The sequence below is a fragment of the Hordeum vulgare genome, chromosome 7H (genome assembly GCF_904849725.1).
Source record: "Hordeum vulgare subsp. vulgare chromosome 7H, MorexV3_pseudomolecules_assembly, whole genome shotgun sequence".
Classification (NCBI taxonomy): Eukaryota; Viridiplantae; Streptophyta; class Magnoliopsida; order Poales; family Poaceae; genus Hordeum; species Hordeum vulgare.
Window position 1 is genome coordinate 54,587,950 of NC_058524.1, and position 24,310 is coordinate 54,612,259.

A 24,310-nucleotide genomic window follows, 5' to 3' on the forward strand; every position below is an offset into this window, starting at 1 on the left:
AAGCAGCTTCTCCTAGGTCTTTCACAGAGAAACTTTTATTCAAGTAATCTTTTATGCTCTCTAAAAACTCTACGTTGTTTCCAATCAGTAATATGTCATCCACATATAATATTAGACGCCACAGAGCTCCCACTCACTTTCTTGTAAATACAAGATTCTCCAACCACTTGTATAAATCCAAATGCTTTGATCACCTCATCAAAGCGTTTGTTCCAACTCCGAGATGCTTGCACCAGTCCATAAATGGATCGCTGGAGCTTGCACACCTTGTCAGCATTCTTAGGATCGACAAAACCTTCGGGTTGTATCATATACAACTCTTCCTTAAGGAAACCGTTAAGGAACGCCGTTTTGACATCCATCTGCCAGATTTCATAATCGAAAAATGCAGCTATTGCTAACATGATTCTGACGGACTTAAGCATCGCTACGGGTGAGAATGTCTCATCGTAGTCAACTCCTTGAACTTGTGAAAAACCCTTTACCACAAGTCGAGTTTATAAACGGTCACATTGCCGTCAGCGTCCGTCTTCCTCTTAAAGATCCATTTGTTCTGAATAGCCTTGTGACCCTCAGGTAGTACCTCCAAAGTCCACACTTTGTTCTCATACATGGATCCTATCTCGGATTTCATGGCTTCCAGCCATTTGTCGGAATCTGGGCCCACCATTGCTTCTTCATAATTCGCAGGTTCATTATTTTCTAACAACATGATTGATAAGACGGGATTACCGTACCACTCTGGAGCAGCACGTGGTCTCGTCGACCTGCGTGGTTCGACAGAAACTTGAACTGGAGTTTCATGATCCTCATCATTAACTACCTCCTCAACCGGCGTCGCAATGACAGAGGTTTCCCCTTGCCCTGCGCCACCATCCAGAGGGATGAGAGGTTCGACAACCTCGTCAAGTTCTATCTTCCTCCCACTCAATTCTCTCGAGAGAAACTCCTTCTCGAGAAAAGCTCCGTTTTTAGCAACAAACACTTTGCCCTCGGATTTGAGATAGAAGGTGTACCCAACTGTCTCTTTTGGGTAACCTATGAAGACGCACTTTTCCGCTTTGGGTTCCAGCTTTTCAGGCTGAAGCTTTTTGACATAAGCATCACATCCCCAAACTTTAAGAAACGACAACTTAGGCCTTTTTCCATACCATAGTTCGTATGGTGTCGTCTCAACGGATTTTGATGGTGCCCTATTTAAAGTGAATGCAGCTGTTTCTAATGCATAGCCCCAAAATGATAACGGCAAATCAGTAAGAGACATCATAGATCGCACCATCTCTAATAGAGTACGATTACGACGTTCGGACACACCATTACGTTGTGGTGTTCCAGGCGGTGTTAACTGTGAAACAATTCCACATTGTTTTAAGTGAGCACCAAACTCGAAATTCAGATATTCACCCCCACGATGAGGCCGTAGGAACTTGATCTTCTTGGTACGATGATTTTCCACTTCACTCTGAAATTGGTTGAACTTTTCAAATGTTTCAGACTTGTGCTTCATCAAGTAGACATAACCATATCTACTTAAATCGTCAGTGAAGGTGAGAAAATAACGATATCCGCCGCGTGCCTCCACGCTCATCGGACCACACACATCGGTATGTATGATTTCCAACAAGTCACTTGCATGCTCCATTGTTCCTGAGAAGGGAGTCTTAGTCATCTTGCCCATGAGGCATGGTTCGCACGTGTCAAGTGAATCAAAGTCAAGTGACTCCAAAAGTCCATCAACATGGAGTTTCTTCATGCGCTTTACACCAATATGACCTAAGCGGCAGTGCCACAAAAATATGGCGCTATCATTGTTAACTCTAACTCTTTTGGTCTCAATGTTATGTATATGCGTATCGTTATCAAGATTCAATATGAACAATCCTCTCACATTCGGTGCATGACCATAAAAGATGTTACTCATAGAAATAGAAGAACCATTATTCTCTGACTTAAAAGAGTAACCGTCTCGCAATAAACAAGATCCAGATATAATGTTCATGCTCAACGCAGGCACTAAATAACAATGATTTAAGTTCATCACTAATCCTGACGGTAACTGAAGTGACACTGTGCCGACGGCGATTGCATCAACCTTGGAACCATTTCCTACGCGCATCGTCACTTCATCTTTCGCCAGCCTTCGCCTATTCCGCAGTTTCTGTTTCGAGTTGCAAGTATGAGCAACAGAACCGGTATCAAATACCCAGGCACTACTACGAGAGCCGGTTAAGTACACATCAATAACATGTATATCAAATATACCTGATTTTTCTTTGCCCGCCTTCTTATCTGCCAGATACTTGGGGCAATTGCGCTTCCAGTGACACATACCCTTGCAATAGTAACACTCCGTTTCCGGCTTAGGTCCAGCTTTGGGTTTCTTCGTCGGATTGGCAACACGCTTGCCGCTCTTCTTCGAATTGCCCTTCTTGCCTTTGCCGTTTCTCTTGAAACTAGTGGTCTTATTCACCATCAACACTTGATGCTCTTTACGGAGTTTAGACTCTGTGACTTTCAGCATCGCAAACAACTCGCCGGGAGACTTGTTCATCCCTTGCATGTTGTAGTTCAACACAAAGCCTTTATAGCTTGGCAGCAGTGATTGAAGGATTCTGTCAGTGATAGCTTCTTGCGGGAGTTCAATCCCCAGCTCAGCTAGACGGTTTGAGTACCCAGACATTTTGAGCACATGTTCACTGACAGATGAGTTTTCCTCCATCTTGCAGGCATAGAATTTATCGGAGGTCTCATACCTCTCGATCCGGGCGTTCTTCTGAAAGATAAACTCCAACTCCTGGAACATCTCAAATGCTCCATGACGCTCAAAGCAACGTTGAAGTCCCGGTTCTAAGCCATACAAGGCTGCACATTGAACTATTGAGTAGTCCTCCTTACGTGCTAACCAAGCGTTCTTAACATCCTGATCAGCCGTAGCGGGTGGTTCATCTCCTAACGCAGCATTAAGGACATAATCCTTCTTCCCAGCTTGTAAGATTAGCTTAAGATTACGAGCCCAGTCTACAAAGTTGCTTCCATCATCTTTCAACATAGCTTTCTCTAGGAACGTATTAAAATTCAGGATGACTGTCGCGTGAGCCATGATCTACAACACAAATATATTCAAAGTGGACTTAGACTATGTTCAAGATAATTAGAGTTTAACTTAATCAAATTATTTGCTAAACTCCCACTCAAAAAGTACATCTCTCTAGTCATTTGAGTGGTTCATGATCCACTTACACTAGCTCAAGTCCGATCATCACGTGAGTTGAGTATAGTTTCAGTGGTAAGCATCCGTATGCTAATCATATCATCTATATGATTCATGATTGACCTTTCGGTCTCATGTGTTCCGAGGCCATGTCTACACATGCTAGGCTCGTCAAGCTTAACCCGAGTGTTCCGCGTGTGCAACTGTTTTGCACCCGTTGTATGTGAACGTTGAGTCTATCACACCCGATCATCACGTGGTGTCTCGAAACGACGAACTGTAGCAACGGTGCACAGTCGGGGAGAACACAATTTAGTCTTGAAATTTTAGTGAGAGATCACCTCATAATGCTACCATCGTTCTAAGCAAAATAAGGTGCATAAAAGGATTAACATCACATGCAATTCATAAGTGACATGATATGGCCATCATCACGTGCTTCTTGATCTCCATCACCAAAGCACCGGCACGATCTTCTTGTCACCGGCGCCACACCATGATCTCCATCAACGTGTTACCATCGGGGTTGTCGTGCTACTCATGCTATTACTACTAAAGCTACATCCTAGCAAAATAGTAAACGCATCTGCAAGCACACACGTTAGTATAAAGACAACCCTATGGCTCCTGCCGGTTGCCGTACCATCGACGTGCAAGTCGATATTTCTATTACAACATGATCATCTCATACATCCAATATATCACATCACATCATGGGCCATATCACATCACAAGCATACCCTGCAAAAACAAGTTAGACGTCCTCTAATTTTGTTGTTGCATGTTTTACGTGGTGACCATGGGTATCTAGTAGGATCGCATCTTACTTACGCAAACACCACAACGGAGATATATGAGTTGCTATTTAACCTCATCCAAGGACCTCCTCGGTCAAATTCGATTCAACTAAAGTTGGAGAAACCGACACTTGCCAGTCATCTTTGAGCAACGGAGTTACTCGTAACGATGAAACCAGTCTCTCGTAAGCGTACGAGTAATGTCGGTCCAAGCCGCTTCAATCCAACAATACCGCGGAATCAAGAAAAGACTAAGGAGGGCAGAAAAACGCACATCACCGCCCACAAAAACTTTTGTGTTCTACTCGAGAAGACATCTACGCATGAACCTAGCTCATGATGCCACTGTTGGGGAACGTCGCATGGGAAACAAAATTTTCCTACGCGCACGACGACCTATCATGGTGATGTCCATCTACGAGAGGGGATGAGTGATCTACGTACCCTTGTAGATCGTACAGCAGAAGCGTTAGTGAACGCAGTTGATGTAGTGGAACGTCCTCACGTCCCTCGATCCGCCCTGCGAACAATCCCGCGATCAGTCCCACGATCTAGTACCGAACAGACGGCACCTCCGCGTTCAGCACACGTACAGCTCGACGATGATCTCGGCCTTCTTGATCCAGCAAGAGAGACGGAGAGGTAGAAGAGTTCTCCGGCAGCGTGACGGCGCTCTGGAGGTTGGTGATGACCTTGTCTCAGCAGGGCTCCGCCCGAGCTCCGCAGAAACGCGATCTAGAGGAAAAACCGTGGAGGTATGTGGTCGGGCTGCCGTGGGAAAGTCGTCTCAAATCAGCCCTAAAACCTCCGTATATATAGGTGGGAGGGAGGGGACCTTGTCTTGGGGCTCAAGGAGCCCCAAGGGGGTCGGCCGAGTCCAAGGGGGGAGGACTCCCCCCCCCCAAACCGAGTTGGACTTGGTTTGGTGGGAGGGAGTCCCCCTTCCTTCCCACCTCCTCCTCTTTTTTTTCTTTTCTCTTGATTTTTTCTTCTTGGCGCATAGAGCCCTTTTGGGCTGTCCCACCAGCCCACTAAGGGCTGGTGTGCCACCCTCAAGGCCTATGGGCTTCCCCGGGGTGGGTTCCCCCCCCCCCCCCCCCGGTGAACTCCCGGAACCCATTCGTCATTCCCGGTACATTCCCGGTAACTCCGAAAACCTTCCGGTAATCAAATGAGGTCATCCTATATATCAATCTTCGTTTCCGGACTATTCCGGAAACCCTCGTGACGTCCGTGATCTCATCCGGGACTCCGAACAACATTCGGTAACCAACCATATAACTCAAATACGCATAAAACAACGTCGAACCTTAAGTGTGCAGACCCTGCGGGTTCGAGAACTATGTAGACATGACCCGAGAGACTCCTCGGTCAATATCCAATAGCGGGACCTGGATGCCCATATTGGATCCAACATATTCTACGAAGATCTTATCGTTTGAACCTCAGTGCCAAGGATTCATATAATCCCGTATGTCATTCCCTTTGTCCTTCGGTATGTTACTTGCCCGAGATTCGATCGTCAGTATCCGTATACCTATTTAATCTCGTTTACCGGCAAGTCTCTTTACTCGTTCCGTAATACAAGATCCCGCAACTTACACTAAGTTACATTTCTTGCAAGGCTTGTGTGTGATGTTGTATTACCGAGTGGGCCCCGAGATACCTCTCCGTTCACACGAAGTGACAAATCCCAGTCTTGATCCATACTAACTCAACTAACACCTTCGGAGATACCTGTAGAGCATCTTTATAGTCACCCAGTTACGTTGCGATGTTTGATACACACAAAGCATTCCTCCGGTGTCAGTGAGTTATATGATCTCATGGTCATAGGAATATATACTTGACACGCAGAAAACAGCAGCAACAAAATGACACGATCAACATGCTACGTCTATTAGTTTGGGTCTAGTCCATCACGTGATTCTTCTAATGACGTGATCCAGTTATCAAGCAACAACACCTTGTTCATAATCAGAAGACACTGACTATCTTTGATCAACTGGCTAGCCAACTAGAGGCTTGCTAGGGACGGTGTTTTGTCTATGTATCCACACATGTAAATGAGTCTTCATTCAATACAATTATAGCATGGATAATAAACGATTATCTTGATACAGGAATTATAATAATAACTATATTTATTATTGCCTCTAGGGCATAATTCCAACAAACCCGGCTCCAAGGGCTGCTGCTTCATTGGCGGGCATTTTAAAGTCGCCCAAGAGGACGAGTCGCCACGATGCGCACTTCAACATGGTGCCCGGCTTAATGGCAAGAATTCATGGTTAAACCTGCCTGTCTGCGTGATGCTACTCCGAATCCCGTGTACTCCGTTTCATGATAAGTCAATCCATATGGACCCTGAACTTATCCGGGTTAAAACATCGATTGGTCGTTAGTGCCGGCTTACAAAAAGCGAGGATACTCCATTTTCCATTAAGACACCTTCTTGGTCAAACCTGCATGTCTGCATGATGCTACTCCGAATCCCGTGTACTCTCGATATGTCAATCCAGTTGGACCCTGAACTATCGAGGTTAAAACATCGATTGGTCGCGAGTGCCGGCTTACAGAAAGCGAGGATATTCCATGGGCTATTAAGCCGCCTTCTTTGAAACTTGGTTAAACCTGCCTGTCTGCATGATGTTACTCCGAATCCCGTGTACTCTCGATATGTCAATCCAGTTGGACCCTGAACTATCGAGGTTAAAACATCGATTGGTCGCGAGTGCCGACTTACAGAGATCGAGGATAAACCAGTGGCTAACAAGCTAGTTTCATTGAAGTAAGATTCAAGTCTCATATACCAGCACTATTCTGTCATATACATGCATCATCTTGCATTGCATCATGCATCATACATACATATCATGCCGGTCTTCAAACCGGGTCAAAGCATAAGTTACTACAAGTGCAAATTAATCTTTGAATAGCCAATTTGGCTGGATTTTTATCATGGTTTATCATAACCAGTGTTAAATGATTGGGGTTTTTGAGCCAGCTCAGAAGAATTGATTATTGTCGAAGAGCCGCCCTATCACATATAATGCCGAGTCATCTAATTGACCGGCCCTTGGATTTCTTCAACTTGTGCTCTGTAGTAAACTACAACACTTATGGATTTCTCGAACATATGGATCTCTCCTTGCCGCATGACTTGGGCTCCACCTCACCTCAACAGCGATCAAACAACAGCAGCCAAAAGTGTTGCCTCAACGACGGAAGACTGATTTACACGCATCAGGATCAAAGTCATATCAAGACCGGAAGGCATGAAGACCGAGACCAGCTCAGCTTACTTAGCAGCTCAATTGGTGGCAAGCCGTCCGGACGTTACTTTTCGTGTTAGGTCGTGACAGATGCACAGGCAGTTGCGATCAGGAGCTCCCCGCATGATCAAACCACCTCAGATGTGAAATTTAATGGACTGAGTCCCTACGTGTCACTACATGAAGGTCAAAGGCAGCTAATAGGCACATACTAGCTTCATCTCCACCATGGCTCACCTCGCCTCGGGCTGGCCAGGCCTCACCTTGAGCCGGCCATCTCACAGCGAGCCGACTCTCCGCCGCCGGCCGCACCAACACCGCTGCTCGCCTGCCCCCCCCCCCCCCCCGACGAGAAGTCGTCCGACTACGCCATCGCCAGCTGGGGCGGCTCCTCCCTCGAGCACGCGCCGGCCCATCGAGCTTTTGGCCGCTGGTGAACCTTTGGGGCTCGTGGATAGCAGTGTTCGTAAGGATGGCAAGACCGGAAATGTTTTGATTAACTCCACGCTCGGCAAGGAAGCCAAGCCACAATGGACAATGTGATTTGATCCATGTGCATGGACATGCATCCACGTGGATTGCTCAAGAAATACTATGACTACAAGGCAACATCTGAAAATACAACAACGTGGACGACTAGACCAGCACCACCGTCTGCGTATGGGTCATCGGTATTTCACCCGACAAAATCATCAGGACAAGTACTCAATACAAGTATGATATAATATTACGGGCGATGCTCAACGGATTCATCAGCCGGTTTACAATACCGCGGCCAACTCGCCGTCCATGCCAGTTCATAATTGACGGACAACTCGCTGCGAGCGCCTATTTACAAATGATGCGGCCAACTGTCACTTCCGCATGATCAAAGGCGGTTTACAATATCGCGGCCGATTCTCGAGTCCATGCCAAAACGCCAGACAACTCTCACGACCACGCGATCAAGACGCCTTACAATGGCGCGGCCAACTCTCACGTCCGCACGACCAAGACAACTCACAATGACGCGGCCAAACTCTCACGTCCGCACAACCAAGGCTGCTTACAACGCCGCAACCGATTCTTGAGTCCGTGCCAAATCGCCAGACAACTCTCAACCTGCCGGTGTAATGCTCGCCTGTACGAGCCGTCCAACAGAAGGACGCAAGTCGCCACCCTCATGGTCCGGACAATATCAACTTACCGGTGCAGTGGCTTTATATCTTGGAGATGGAGCGAGTACCAGTATATTTTCTCTATCGGTTTATGCCACAATCAAGTATGGAGACTCTCAAGCCGCCTCCTTGAGTCGACTTAAGACTCGGGGGCTACATGGACATGGCTCGGCAGACTCAACTGGGATGAATAATTCAAGAACCACGGGTCATTACAGAAAAATTGTCATCTTAGGGTGGCGCTTGAGCTTTCTGACTCGCCCCATCCTGTCGCGACCTTATGAGCCGACAAAACCATCATATTAGGGTGGCGCTTGAGTTTTCTGACTCGCCCCATCCTGTCGCGACCTTATGAGCCGACGAAACCATCATCTTAGGGTGGCGCTTGAGCTTTCTGACTCGCCCCATCCTGTCGCGACCTTATGAGCCGACGAAACCATCATCTTAGGGTGGCGCTTGAGCTTTCTGACTCGCCCCATCCTGTCACGACCTTATGAGCCGACGAAACCATCATCTTAGGGTGGCGCTTGAGCTTTCTGACTCGTCCCATCCTGTCGCGACCTTATGAGCTGACGAAACCATCATCTTAGGGTGGCGCTTGAGCTTTATGACTCGCTCTATCCTGTCGCGACCTTATGAGCCGATGAAATCATTATCTTAGGTGGCGCTTGAGCTTTCTGACTCGCCCTATCCTGTCGCGACCTTATGAGCCGACGAAATCATTATCTTGGGTGGCGCTTGAGCTTTCTGACTCGCCCTATCCTGTCGCAACCTTATGAGCCGACGAAATCATTATCTTGGGTGGCGCTTGAGCTTTTTGACTCGCCCTATCCTGTCACGACCTTATGAGCCGACGAAATTGCTATTTTTTACCTTCCTGGCACTGCCACAAGGTTTTTCAGGCTTTTTCCTGACTCGCCTCAAAATATCTTGGGCCGATTGTTCCGACATATGGATTTCTCAAGGATATATTTGCCGGGTTACATTGCAACCACGGTCAAGGATTTCTTTTATCACAAAGGCATCATCAGCTCACGGAGTCATGATTTTATTCTACAATGGAAGGAATAGCCCCGAGTCGCTGCAGGCACACAATCCGACACTTGGGGGCTACATTATTCAAATCAAGATTACATCAAAGTATGAAAGTCCCATGTCGCTGCAAGCATACACCATGACACTTGGGGGCTAATGCAATCCGCTTTTCAAATCATCACATCATCAACAGACCCGACTACCTCAAGGAGATAAACCGGCCTTGGAGGGCTACATACCGCTCTTTATTCAAGTATGGATTCAAGGAAGCACCGGCTCATCATTTTTATCCGCCCCTTGGGGGCTACATCATATGATATTTTATTTTCAAAAGAGAAGAACGTGGAAGTCCCGAGTCGCCGCAAGCAATCGACCCGTCACTTAGGGGCTACACTATTCAGATCATAATATCTAAAGTCCCAGGTTGCCGCAGGCAAGACAACTCGGCCCTTGGGGTCTACATCACTAAGTTGTTTCACAGATCATGAGGTTCAAATTGAAGACCCGGCCAATCATACACTGATGACCCGGCCCTTGGGGGCTACAGGTAATATGGATATATCAAAAAATTGAAGAGCACATTTTATTCTGTCATGGAGGTGAAGTATTGGGAGACCGGTTCAGCATATTTTTATCTAGTTGAAGCACTGAAAGACCGGCTCAACATCACACGGATTTGTCAATTGGAGTTCAGTTGTTTGATGGGGCACTACTAATAATGATAACCCGCCATTGTCAAGCATGACCCGCCATTGTCAATCATAACCCGCCGAAGCAAGAGAAGCTAGTTCAACATTGTGCGGATTTCTTATTTCCCAAATTTTCATCAAGCCAAAGCATTGGAGGCCGACTCAAATGGCATATGTATTTTATTACAAAGGACATGTACCAACAAAATGATTCTGAAGACGGCTCGTTGTTATGAAGAAGAAACCCAGATTTTTCAAGGAGCCACTTCAGTAAAATCAAGCCGGCCAGAGGAGCAAGCCGGTCCCTTAACTTATTTATTATTCTTATTTTAGGAGCTTACCATGAATAAATTCAAGCTAACCTTGGGGGCTAATGTCGGGGATATACCCCGCAGTGTAACCCGGCTTGGAGTATGACCCGCCAAAGGACTTGGCGATTCATCGGTGACTCAGCAGTGACCTGGCGGGCGACTCATACTTGTCCCCACAGGCGACTTAGATAAATGACAAAGGCCCAAGGCCCAGCGTGCACCCTGGCATAAGGCGGCTCATAGAGAGGCTAGGAGGGCCGACTCACAAGAGAAGGTCCAAGAAGAGGAAACAAGACCCGGATTAGGATTCAAGAGAGACTAATCCTATTACTACTCCTAGTAGGACTCTACATGTAAACCTACCCCTTCCACCTATATAAGGAGGGGTAAGGCGCCCGAAGAGGGACAAGATTGACAACTTAGGTCTAGACAAGACAAATCATGAGATAGACAGATTAGACACCCACGAGATTAGAGGTGGCGAGTCTCCACCCTTGTAATCAAGATCATCATCTTCATCAATGGAACACAAGCAGGACGTAGGCTTTTACCTCCATCGGAGGGGCCGAACCTGGGTAAACACGCGTCTCTCGATTCCGACCAACCCCTTCAAGCCGCCACATGGTTGCGATGGCCTCACACCTAAGTTCTCTCACGAGGACATCTGTCGTGACAAAACCACGACACATATGATTGTTATTGATTGTTGCCATTCATTTCGGTAGGCTCCGCACCCCCGGATTCCACCGAATATCCGTCTGACGGATATTGTCCCTCCTCTGAGCAACAAGGCAAGCAACCATTTTGATCATCCCGATAAATCCCATGTTCCTGCTCCTGCACTTATTTATTGCATTAGGATCAAATGCTTCAAATGCTTTTGCCACGTTAGTTGACCCACTTCCTTTGCATGACCTAACCTTGTCACAGTAAATAGGCGAACCTTGCAACCTAGCATACCTGGTAGTTGCTTGAGCTATGTTGTGCCTTATCCTGCTATGCATGCTATGCTTAGAGTTGTGTATGGTCTGTCATCTAGGAGATGAACAGAATTGTGAGAATGTGTTCGGTAAGCAAAGGTTGTGTGTTGAATCTGATTTGGTAAAGGTACCGGTGAAAGGCTGTGTAGGAGTACATGGCGGGTTGTTTCATTGGAACCGTCCTTAGGAACCGAGTTCCGTGTATGTAATCCAAGACTAGATACTACCACATGCTGGGCCCTGAAATATGACCCCGCTCGGCCTATTAATCGCTTAGTACTCGGTCCAGGAGTTGCAAGTAGTTTCTGGTGTTTATAGTAATGCTGGAGGCCGTGCATGGTGCTGACCTGAGAGATGGGCCGTGATGAGGTAGGCAGTGGCACGGTGTACCAAGTGGCACCCGGATGGTGGGCTTGGGAACCCTGCGCACATCGTTTGAGGCCGTGGCGGAAACCTCGGCCGGACTTCCGTACGGGTTACTCTCAGATAGGCGATAAACCTGGACTAGGTACTAGTGTGGTTAACGATCGTGGCCGACTCCCTCGCTGGGCTTCCGCTTGAAGGTTGCCGAGGTGCATGACGTGCACATGGCGATAAGTGGCGAGAGCGTGTGTGACGAAGTACCCCCCTGCAGGGTTATGATCTATTCGAATAGCCGCGTCCGCGGATATGGACTACTTGGAGACATATGTTGTTCATAGATAACTTCAATGACTACTCATAAAATTGCCAAGATAAGCGTGAGTGTCGTGGACGGCATTTCCGTATGGAGACGGAATGATTCCACGATAGTGTATTGTTGTGGTGTTAGTGGACTCGTGTGCGAGAAATCAAGTTGTCAAAATTATTTAAAAAATGCAAGTTGTCTAGCCACGAGTCAAATGCTGGCTTTCCGCATGAAACCCCACCATACCCTTTTGATACCTTGCATGAGTAGCTAGTTATCCTAAAGTCCTGCTGAGTACCTTCGTACTCATGTTTGCTTAATAAATGTTGCAGAGGTTGCTAATGACCCTGATGGAGGGTTCTTCGTAGACATCGACGACGACGAGTAGCTGGTGTCCCAGCTACGATCTGGCCCTACGTTGGATCTGTAGTATAGTCAGGCCATGTGCCTTCTAGTTGCCCTGTCTGTACTCAGACAGTTTAAACTCTTCCGCTGGCTTGTAACTGAATGACTGCTATTATGGGTCGTGAGACCCTTAATGTGTAATATTATGTGTGTGGCTCTTCCGAGCCTCTTAAATAAAGCTTGTATGTTTATGGTTATGTTGTGATGCCATCGATGTATCTATACATATGAGTACGCCATGCGTACGTGTGTCGTACTTGATATGTGTGGGGTTCGATTACCTAGTCGTGAACTTTAGTAGCACTCCTTACAAGGAAATGCCCCTTTGTGATCCAACGAGCCTTGGTAGTTCGCTACTGCTCCGGACACATTGGTTGACCGGCATGTGTCCTTCTTGGTTGTTGTGTTTGTCCCCTTTTGGGGAAATGTCACGCGATGTAATGGAGTCCTTGTAGCTTGCTACGACTCGTCTACACTCGCTGATGACCGACACCTGCTTTGTTGGGTCATGTATGCCTGTCCTTGTGCGGTACTGCCACTTTGGTTTATGACTAGACATGTCGATCCGGGTTCTTTGACATTGGAATGCTAGCGACACTATTGCATACGTGAGTCAAAAGACGCAAACGGTCCCGGCTAAGGTAAGGCTGCAGCCGTGGAGTTAACCGTGCGTGAGACCGCAAAGGGATGCGATGTGTTACAAGCTGGATTCCTATGGCTTAGGATCGGGCTCCCGACAACACCATGGCAATTCTGCTGAAAAAACGTTAGTCCGGGTTAGTTCCATTCAAATCATGCAAATTAGAGTCCAAAACAAGGGCAAAGGAGTTCGGAAAAGTAGATACGACGGAGACGTATCACTAGCGATATGGCAAGAGCATCTGCAAGCACAAAATAAATTTAAAAACAACCCTGTGGCTCATGCCGGTTGTCGTAGCATCGACGTGCAAGTCGATATTTAACTATTGCAACATGATCATCTCGTACATCCAATATATCATATCATGTCATTGGCCATAACACATCACAAGCATACCCTGCGAAAACAAGGTAGATGTCCTCTAATTTGTTGTTGCATGTTTTACGTGGCTGCTATGGGTATCTAGTACAATTGCATCTTACTTACGTAAAACCACAACGGTGATATGCTAGTTGCTATTTAACCTTCTCCAAGGACCGCCTCAGCCAAATCCAATTCAACTAAAGTTGAAGAAACAGACACCTCGAGTCATCTTTATGGAACAAGTTGCATGTCAGTCGATGAAACCGGTCTCTCGTAAGCGTACGAGTAAAGTTGGTCCGGGGCACTTCAATCCAATAATGTCGCTGAATCAAGAAAAGACTAAGGAGGGAAGCAAATTGAACATCAACCCCCACAAACTCTTTTGTGTTCTACTCGAGATATCATCTGCGCATGAACCTAGCTCATGATGCCACTGTTGGGGAAACAAAAATTTTCCTACGCGCACGCAATACCTATGAATGGTGATGATCATCTACGAGAGGGGAGAATGAATCTACATACCCTTGTAGATCGCTAAGCAAAAGTGTATATAACGCGGTTGATATAGTGGAACATCTTCGCGATCCAAATCGTAGCCCGTCCCACGATCTCATCACGATCCGTTTCGCGATCCCATCACGATCCATCCCGATCTAGTGCCGAACGGACGGCACCTCCGCGTCAACACACGTACATCTCGATGAAAATCCCCGCCTTCTTGATCTATCAAGAGGGGCGGAGAGGTAGATGGGTGGCACGTTGGCGGGAGACTATCTTGACTTGATCTTCCCCGACAACGACGCCAGAAATTCCTTTTGATGTCTCCTAGAACTACGTCACTATTTCCTCAAAGAGGAAGGGATAATGTAGTATAGCGACGGTAGGTATTTCCCTCAGTGATGAGACCAAGGTTATCGAACCATTAGGAGAACCTCCTCACACCACGTAAACATCACCTGCACCAAAAAGTTCAAAAGTATAGAGTTAATCGTCTCTCTGGGCAGCCGATGATGCAGTTTTGCAAAATCACCCTTCTGTTTTTTCGTAATCAACCCGCGCTCCTTCATTAAGTGGTAAAAAAACCTGCATCGGGACGGGCCAAGGCAGCAGGCAGCCACCGACTCCTCCCGAGCCCCTGATCTGCACACCGCACCGCCGCCCCGCTCCTCCCGCTCGTCGCTGCCTCGCTCCTCCCGCCGGTCGCCGGCCCTGATCCACGCCTGATCTCGCCGCCGGCGAGCTGCCGAAGCCGTCGCCCCCAGCCCTGCCTCCTCCGGAGCTCCGCCCAGATCCTGAGCGCAGGCGGAGCATCTGGCGGTGGAGGAGATCCTCACCGACGGGGGTCACCGGCGTCGAGGTGGGTCTCTCCCGGCCATGTCTGCGACCACGCTCTCCTTCACCATCCTGCGACCATGCTCGTGGCTGCCTGAAGTGTCGGCCTTGGCGGCAAGATGGTTGATTTGCTACTGTTTGTCACTGTCAGGCCACTGATGGAAACGAGCTCTACGCAGGCACCAAGGAGACGGTGAAGAACGCGCTGTCGCTGTGGGGGCGGAAGGTCGGCGAGGCGACCCGGAAGGCCGAGGACCTGTCGCGCAACACATGGCAGCACCGTGGGTTATACTGAACCCATTACCGGAATGGGTTCACGTTCATGGCTGGATTAGATTAATTAACACGTAGCGTAGAGGGTTGGTTGACGATTGTGTGGCCGATCTGCTGCAGTTCGGACGACGCCTAGCATCACGGAGGCGGCCGTGGGGAGGATCACGCAGGGGACCAAGGTCCTGGCCGAGGGCGGTCACGACGATCTTCCGGCATGCCTTCTACTCCTAATCTTTACCTATTAATAAAGCACCTATTGCTTCTATGGTACGTCATGGAAATTGCCCCTGAAATTTGCATAAATTACCCACCATGCCACCGGTAAGTAATAGAAAACGTTTCACAAAGCGGAAAATCTCGGACTGGGCCGGCCTATGTAAAAATCTCATATATTACGCTCTGCACCCTGGGAGAATATCCAGCACACCGTATGGGCCGGCCCATGCAGAGGTGCCAGTTTTTTTAGTTCCGTTTATTTATTTATCTTCAGTTCCATTTTATTTTTCTATTTTAAATAATTTCGAACTTCAAATAACCTTTAAACTTTTAATAAACTTACAATTTTAAATCAACATATTTAAGAAATAAAATGTTTGTGACTTCAAAAACTGCTTGGAGTTTTTGTAAAAAATGTTCGCTTATACATAAAATGTTTGCAAGTTTGAAAAAATGTTTGTAAAATAAGAAAAGTCCATGATTTGAAATCAAACCCATGTCTTAAAAATTATTAAAAGCATTTAAAAGATGATTTCTAATTCAAAATATGTTAATGCATTTCAAAAATATCCTAAAATTTTAAAAATAACTAATGCCTGTTTTGATAGTTTCCTTTTTTATTTAATTTTTTCCGTTCCATTTTTGTTTACTTCTACTTTAAATATTTTAGAATTACAAAAGCATTTGCATATTAAAAAATACGAATTTTGAATTAAAATGTTGACGAAAACATAAAATGTTTGTGGATTCAAAAAAGGCACCGGATTTTTATATATTTTTTTGCAAATTCCAAAACAATGTCCGTGAATTTAATAAATATATTGATGACTTATAAAAATGTTTGTTTATTCACAAAAACTTCATCCGTTTCAAAAAGTAAAATCCTCCAAAATCAAAAAATATGTTCATCTTTTCTAGAATTGGTCGCCAATTCAAAAGAAAATATTTAAACCCGTTTGAAATATAAAAAATATTCATGATTTTTAGTAAATGTTTGTAAATTGTAAAAAATGATCTCGATTTTAAGATTCTTCTCATATTTGTAAAATTGTTCATGAAAGATCTAATGTATTTAGTTAAACATTAATGCTTCTAAGTCTTTGTGAAAATATACCCGTGTGATTTTTGAAGAATTAACTGTTGGATGGATCAAATTATTATTGTATGTTTTCTAAAAAAAATCTTGAAATTAAGAATAATTCTTTGAGTTACCAAGATTTTTGACAACCATGATATTTTTTTTTGAAAATGTAAAGATTGCTTCAACTTGTGAATAAATTTAAAAGTTGAAATATTTTCTTCCATTTCTGCACAAAATTTCAAAATCAAGCGATGATGTGTGAACATAATGTGGTCATCATCATTGAAGATTATGATTTTTTTTCTCCCATTGCAACGCACGGGCCATTTTGCTAGTAATAATAAAGCACGGAGTGCTTCTGTCGTACGTTAAAAATATTACCTCCGAAGTTTATTTAAATTACCCACTATACCATCCAAAAGTGAAGAAAACGAATCAACTTTTTTCCCTGTCAAATTCACTGACCATTACGACTCTTAAAGACTGAGACCCTGATCTACCAAGACCAGGTATTAGGCGTATTGGCTCGAGCACCTCTTCTACACCCAGTTGAGCTGGGTTTGATCCCTTTTCTTACAATTTCTTTTCCCTCTTTTTTTTCTATCTTTAATACAGCATGCACCTCCTTTGTCCGAGCACCGGTTCATGAGCCCACCCATATTTTATTTTTTCAATTTGATTTTTCTTTATGAATTGAATCGGGATTTTTCAGAAAGCCAAATTTTAAAAGTTGCGAAATTTTGAAAAAAAATCATGATATCGTAAATTGTTCTATAATACAAAAAATGCTTTGGAAAATCATAAAATGTTTACGGATTCAAAAAAATGTGGATGATTTTTAAAAATTGTTCGCATATTATAAAATAATTCATGATTTTCAAAAATATATTTAGCAAATATAAACATTCATATTTTGGAAAATTATCATCTATTAAAAACATATTCATGAGTTCGAAGAATATGTCTATGGAATTTAAAAAAAATGTTCGCATAAACTAAAAAAATCATTAATTTCAAGATTTGTTCTCCAATTTCAAAAAAGTTCATCGATTCAAAACATGTTCGCTAAGTAAAAAACTGTCCATGCATTTCATACAAAAGATAAATGCTAGTATTACTAATAAAACTACAGCTAAACCCTAATTCAAGCTCGTGTAAAACCCCAGACAATATCTAGCAAGCACCGCCCCTGAGCGCGAGCACGAGGTGGAGCACGTCCCCAGCCTTGATCTTGTAGTCGTGCGCCGTCTTGTCATCCGCGATCTGCTTGCCACCAAAGATGAGCCTCTGCTGGATGGGCGGGATGCCCTCCTTCTCCTCGACGCGCTCCTTGATCCTGTCGACCGTGTCCGTGGGCTCGATGTCGATCTGAATCTCCTTGCCGGTGAGCGTCTTGACCTTGATGGAGAGGCCGCCGCGGAGGCGGAGCACGAGGTGCAGCGTCGACTCCTTCTGGACGTTGTAGTCGGCCAGCGTGCGGCCGTCCTCCAGCTGCTTCCCGGCGAAGATGAGCCGCTGCTGGTCCGGCGGGATCCCCTCCTTGTCCTGGATCTTGGCCTTGACGTTGTCGATGGTGTCGCTGCTCTCCACCTCCAGGGTGATGGTCTTGCCCGTCAGGGTCTTGACGAAGATCTGCATCTTGTGTTCACGATCGGTGGTCGCTTGCTGGCGGCGAGGTGCGTCCTTGTTTGAGTCAACGGAGCTTCGCCGGCCGCCAAAATATAGACTTGAGTACTCGATCTCTGGCTTCTTGGTTGCTTCCGTTCGATGGGGTCGTCTGGAGGAGTATATATAGATGGAATCGCGTGCGTGGCCGTGAGCTTGGCGTGTGCTCGACTCGGGTTTGGAATCCGATCCTTGCGCTGCCATGCATGATATCCTGCGCCAACTCTGCAAACGATGACAAGCTCAGCATCGTACGGATTGTCACCTCCGCATCAGTTCCCGGCTCCCGGCTTGACTCGGATCGGCTCCTACTTTTTACAGTGCATGCATGATATCCTGGCTTGACTCGGATCGGCTCCAATGGATCCCAGGCATTGGGGAGTGGGGATTCGATCCCGACTGCCGCGACAGGTTCACGAGCGCGCCGCCGGCCGCCGCTGCCTCTGCCTGGAATCGCCTCCTCCGCCGCCTGGGTTCCCCTCCGCTAGCTGTCAGTTGCAGTCCCCTCCACCAACTCCGTCCGACTCCGAATCTCCCGCTGATCGACAAGGATAGTTTCCTCACCCTGCTCCCGTACTCAAGTGTTTGCTGTGTATATTTGCCGCTCTTGTTGCTCTTGCAGCCGCTGGCTTGTTCAGTATATCCATATATACAGCGCGTGTCAGAGCAAATACCTTTAGTTTGATTCACATTTTCACCCATTGCAGTTCAACTGTATGCACTTTTTTTTGCACCAACAGTGGTAATTGAATACAAAAAAGTATTATACAAATATCTAGTACATACTCCCTCCATTAATTCCAATGGTACTCAAGAGTCATGATTTGGATTTCATTTGCCACTAATTGATAGTGTTCTGTCACCATTGCAATGTTTGGAAGATGTATAAATGTAGAGAGATTTCTTATTGACAGGTTGAAATGTCAATGTACAATGTATGAAACGAGCTATTTGCAGACTGGGTCACAGGTTCATGTTTCAAGATTTGTGGACGTCTGGTTTAGAGGATATGTATTTTCCAAGTTGGTTGTCCCAAAAGGCTGGCATGTTACATAGTTGAGTCTTGCTCTTAGCCATCTTAATGAGGTTTCCTCAAGATGAAAATATTTATAGAGTAATATAAGATGAAAAGGTTCTTGCTCCGGTAAAATTTGTATGATTTTTGTACTTCTGGTTAGGAAGCTACAAATACAATGAAGAACGATTTTCCGAATTTTCATACAGATTGTGTTCTTTTACTTGAGTTGAAGTTTAAGCCTACTTAATCAAAAGACAAGAATAATATCCTTGATAAAGTTGTAGCTCATTTTTTAAGTTCCCCCAAAATGTATTTATTTGACCTGGGGTTCTGGCGAGCAAGAGGCGTGTGTATGTACCGCCATCGAGGATGAAGACAGCCGCGCACTTGCAGGAGAGGACGATGGAGATCTCGTAGTACTGCCGCTCGTAGCCCTCGCTGATGGTCGCTCCTCGGCAAATCAGATAGGTGCTCGCAGCGACCGGATCAGGCGAGGCCAGAAGAAGAGTCGAGGATCGGGCTTCAGTGAAATTGGGGAGCCTTTGCGAGTACCGCAAGGAAAAAGTTCATTTTAAACCCTGAACTCATAGAGATTCGGCGAATCAAACCTTCAAATCCAAATCCCTGTCGTTTGCACCCTAAGCTATACAATCCCGGTCTAAATCGAACCCTCGGATTGTTTGTCAAACCGGGATTGCAAAGGATGGCCGAGATTGTTTCTTTTCAGACAACGGACTCGGTTTAGTTGGGTTGGGCGTGCGGGGAAAGGTCTAGGCCCGCCTAAGTCGCTGATTATTTCGAGCCCAACAACCTAATTTGTTGGTTTTTCTCCTTTCTCTTTTTGTTTCAATTTATATTTTTATACTTTCTTTATTTTTTAATGTGTCATGCAGACGGCCAAGCATGCAAGAACGTAGTGCAGCCGACCGGCCATGCACACACATGCTCCCTCCGTACCTAAATATAAGTCTTCTAACATATTTCATTAGATGTCTACATACGGAACAAAATGAATGAATCTATACTCTAAAATATGTCTATATACATCCGTATGTAGTCCATTAGTGAAACCCTAGGAAGACTTATATTTAGGAATGGAGGGAGTACGCAGGAAGCAGCCTGTCATGCACGGACGTACCTCCTGCATGCACGCACGCCGGAGCCGAACGCCGAACGCGGGCATGCACGTACGCAGGCAGCAGCCGGCTATACCTCCTACATGCACGCACGTATGCAGGCAGCAGCGAGCCGGAGCCAAACGCCGCGCGCGGACAAGCACGGAGGGGCACTGGCGGCAGGTCTCTTTTTGTGATCAAATTATAAATGTAGAGAGATTTCTTATTGACAGGTTGAAATGTCAATGTACAATGTATGAAATGAGTTATTTGCAGACTGGGTCACAGGTTCATGTTTCAAGATTTGTGGACGTCTGGTTTAGAGGATATGTATTTTCCAAGTTGGTTGTCCCAAAAGGCTGGCATGTTACATAGTTGAGTCTTGCTCTTAGCCATCTTAATGAGGTTTCCTCAAGATGAAAATATTTATAGAGTAATATAAGATGAAAAGGTTCTTGCTCCAGTAAAATTTGTATGATTTTTGTACTTCTGGTTAGGAAGCTACAAATACAATAAAGAAGGATTGTTTGAATTTTCATACAGATTGTGTTCTTTTACTTGAGTTGAAGTTTAAGCCTACTTAATCAAAAGACAAAAATAATATCCTTGATAAAGTAGTAGCTCATTTTTTAAGTTCCCCAAAAATGTATTCATTTGACCAGGGGTTCTGGCGAGCAAGAGACGTGCGTATGTACTGTCATCGAGGACGGCGGCGGCCGCGCACTTGCAGGAGAGGGCGATGGAGATCTCGTAGTACTGCCGCTCGTAGCCCTTGCTGATGGTCGCTCCCCGACGAATCAGATCGGTGCTCGCAGCGGCCGGATTGGGCGAGGCCAGAAGAACAGTCGAGTATTGGGCTTCAGTGAGATTGGGGAGCCTTTGCGAGTACCGTAAGGAAAAAGTTTATTTTAAACCTTGAACTCGTAGAGGTTCGACGAATCAAACCCTCAAGTCTAAATCCGTGTCGTTTGCACCCTAAACTATATAATTCCGGTGTAAATCAAATCCTATGATTGTCTGTCAAACAGGGATTGCAAAGGATCACCGAGATTGTTTCTTTTCACACAATGGGCTGGGGTTAATTGGGCTGGGCGTGCAGCAAAAGTCTAGCCCCGCCTAATTCGCTGAGTATTTCGAGCCCAACAACCTAGTTCGTTGGTTTTTTTTCTTTCTTTTTTTGTTTCAATTTATATATTTTTTTATTTTTTTTAATTTTTTATGTGTCATGCAAGCGGCCACGCACGCACGCACGCATGTAGTGCAGCCGACCGGCCATGCAGCCATGCACGGACGTACCTCCTGCATGCACGGACGCCGGAGCCGAACGCCGCGCGCGGGCACACACACGTATGCAGACAGCGGCCAGCTATACCTCCTACATGCACGCACTACGCAGGCAGCAGCGAGCCGGAGCCGAACGCCGCGCGCGGGCACGCACACGCACACAGGGGCAATGGCGACAGTGCCGGTAATAGGTAGCGGCGGCGGCGACTTGCGCTGGTGCGCTGAGCCGGCAGTAGCGGAGCGACGTGGGCGGGCGCGCTGAGCCGGCCAGAGCGGGGCGAGGCGGCATACGGGATGAGCGTGTGGAGGCCACGCCGCGTAGTATATGAAATGTGATCGTATTTGTTTTTATAAAATGTCCATACAATTCAAATAAATGCTTGTCAAATTAGTAAAATATTTACATATATACGAAATATGTCCGTGATATATAGTTCATTATTTTTAAAAAAACGTTCATGAATATGGTAAAATTTCATTGATTTTGAAAAAAAAACTCATCAATTTTAAAACGGTTAACATAAACGAGTCGAACAATTTTAAAACAAAGTTCACAAAATTTCAATAAAAAATAATTCACGGATTCAGGAAAAGTTCAATCATATTGAAAAAAGTTCACGGTTTGCAAATAAAAACTCTACGGATTTGAATCATCTTGCAAGCATTTTTAGTATCAGTGTTCAAGAAATCGTTTTTAAGCGAAGCGCTGAGCGATGGCAAAGCGCTTCGCTTTTTTCCTAAGCGGTAGATTAAGCTTTTTTTAAATTTGGCTAGTATTAGATTGTTTTTGAACTATTTTTGCTTGTCCTGTTTGCATAATAATGGCAATATCCCATTTATCTTATTAGTAGGCTCTATTTGAGAATTATTTCCTTCATATGTTGGCAAAATTATGACCACATGATTTCTAGGCTATCTATTTGAATTGAACTGCATTTTAGTTATTACTAGTAGAACGCCGGTGCGTTGCCACGGACTTTGTAAAATTTATAACTAATTTGTTGTTCACATTTTGCCGTGCATGCACATGCAGCTCAAATCATGCCATATTATTGTTGGTTGCAAATTCTCATCTTTCTTCCACATCTCCTATGAGCTCATCACTTGGCTCGGCACCCCTCCACACGTCCCTCCGTTATAGCATACAATTATTCATCATATCCTATATATCTCTAGCACGCGGTGCATGTCCTAATTTTTTTTTCTTGCATCCCATATATATCCACATTCAGTTGTGCATGTCCTAGTTTCTCTCTGATGTGTCTCTTCTTTGCCTCAACTTTATTTGCTTCGTTTCTCAAACTTCAAGTGCCTTTTGGCACTATAGATGTCACTTGACAGCAATTAGCAACACACTGATGCATCAATAATATAATGAAAAACAAATGCAATTCGTTGACGCCGTCGACGCCAGCTGGCCTTTGCCCAACGGCACGCCCGGCGACGGCGAGGAGGGAGGGGGGCGCCCGGGCCTGCGGCGCTAGGGTCCCCCTCGGTCGCCACGGGAGCGACGCGAGGGGGGCTACTATTCACATTTGAATGTGTCTTTTTTAAATATTCAAATGTATATCAAATTTGGAGGTGATTTTTTTCGAGTTGTAGACATAATTTCATTTTTTTAAGTTGATCTGACGATCACATCTAAATGTGAGATCTCATACAAGTCTTCCGCCTCATATGTTCGGGTGTTATCGGCTGGTTGTCAAGGTGGATGGGATCGATATTCGTTTGGAATTGGTGGTTCTCTTTTGGTCCCGCCTTCCAGCTTTTTTGGTGTTCGTGCTCTGCCTGCAGTTTGGGACGCTTCCAATAGACGTCTGTTACAAAAGGTGCATATATACGGCTACGAGGGACACATGTAAAGACGATCACGCCCGTCCAACACTTCGGCGCTATAACCACCTAATTACATATATGAACTATAACTCTGAGCTCATTTTGGACACAAGATCAACAAATGTGCAGAGTCAAGACTAATCTGAAATGCTCAGCGACCAGGAAACGAGGAGGAATGTTAAGTGACAGGACATGGAGCAAACAAACTGTTTCTTACAACTTATAAGAAGTATGAAAAATTATTAGGCCTGAGATAAGTCATCTCTATTCATGAAAAAATTATCTCCGATGAGAACATGTCATCTCTAATCCGCTTAATGGCGAGGTGCCTTAAGGAAGGGCGTCACAGTCATCACACTGCTCCTCGTCTTTCAGAATTATCTTTTGCAGGTTGGGAGATCGCTCCAACATGGATCTTATAAATGTAAACTGCTGTTCTAGCGATTTAAATCCAATGAATTCTAGCTATTTCAGAAGCTTGTTCTCAGAGCTGCTATCCAAGTGCATGTCCCAGTGAGGACTCCTTCTGTCAAGGTAGGAAGCGGGTCTGGCCTCGCCGCTATCGCATGTATGTTCCCATACCTGTATTTGTGTCAAAAAAATCATTATAACTGTCATAGGAATCAAGTTTTAAATAATTTTCCGCTAAAATTTGTAATAAACTAAAGCTCCAAGTGTGGGCAAGAAAAGAAACACAGACAAAGACATCACCTCAATATGTAACATTTCGATGGATGGTGCTGCTACAAGCAAGGCCATTGTCCATAAAATATCAAATTCAACAAATATACCACGTACATACAGCTTCCTTAGCTTGCTGAATGCGGTGCCGAGTTCCTCCATTTCAGGTTGCAACCAAAGCTGATCACAACATTAAATAAACAAACGAAACAAGAATTGATAGTTTGCAAGTACAAAAATGAGATCATCAAAGAATTTACAGCTATGTATGTTCTCTAT

The 24,310-nt window shown here is 45.3% G+C and overlaps 1 protein-coding gene across 1 annotated transcript in view; it reads right to left on the bottom strand.

The window, feature by feature from the left end:
• The window catches only part of LOC123413417 (polyubiquitin-like), a 95,759-nt gene extending 77,689 nt beyond the window's left edge, over positions 1-18,070 (bottom strand). The window contains exon 1 of the mRNA XM_045106348.1: positions 17,615-18,070. Within this exon, the coding sequence (XP_044962283.1) occupies positions 17,615-18,070 (456 nt within the window). The remainder of the gene's footprint in view (positions 1-17,614) is intronic.
• Between the last annotated feature and the right edge of the window lie 6,240 nt (positions 18,071-24,310).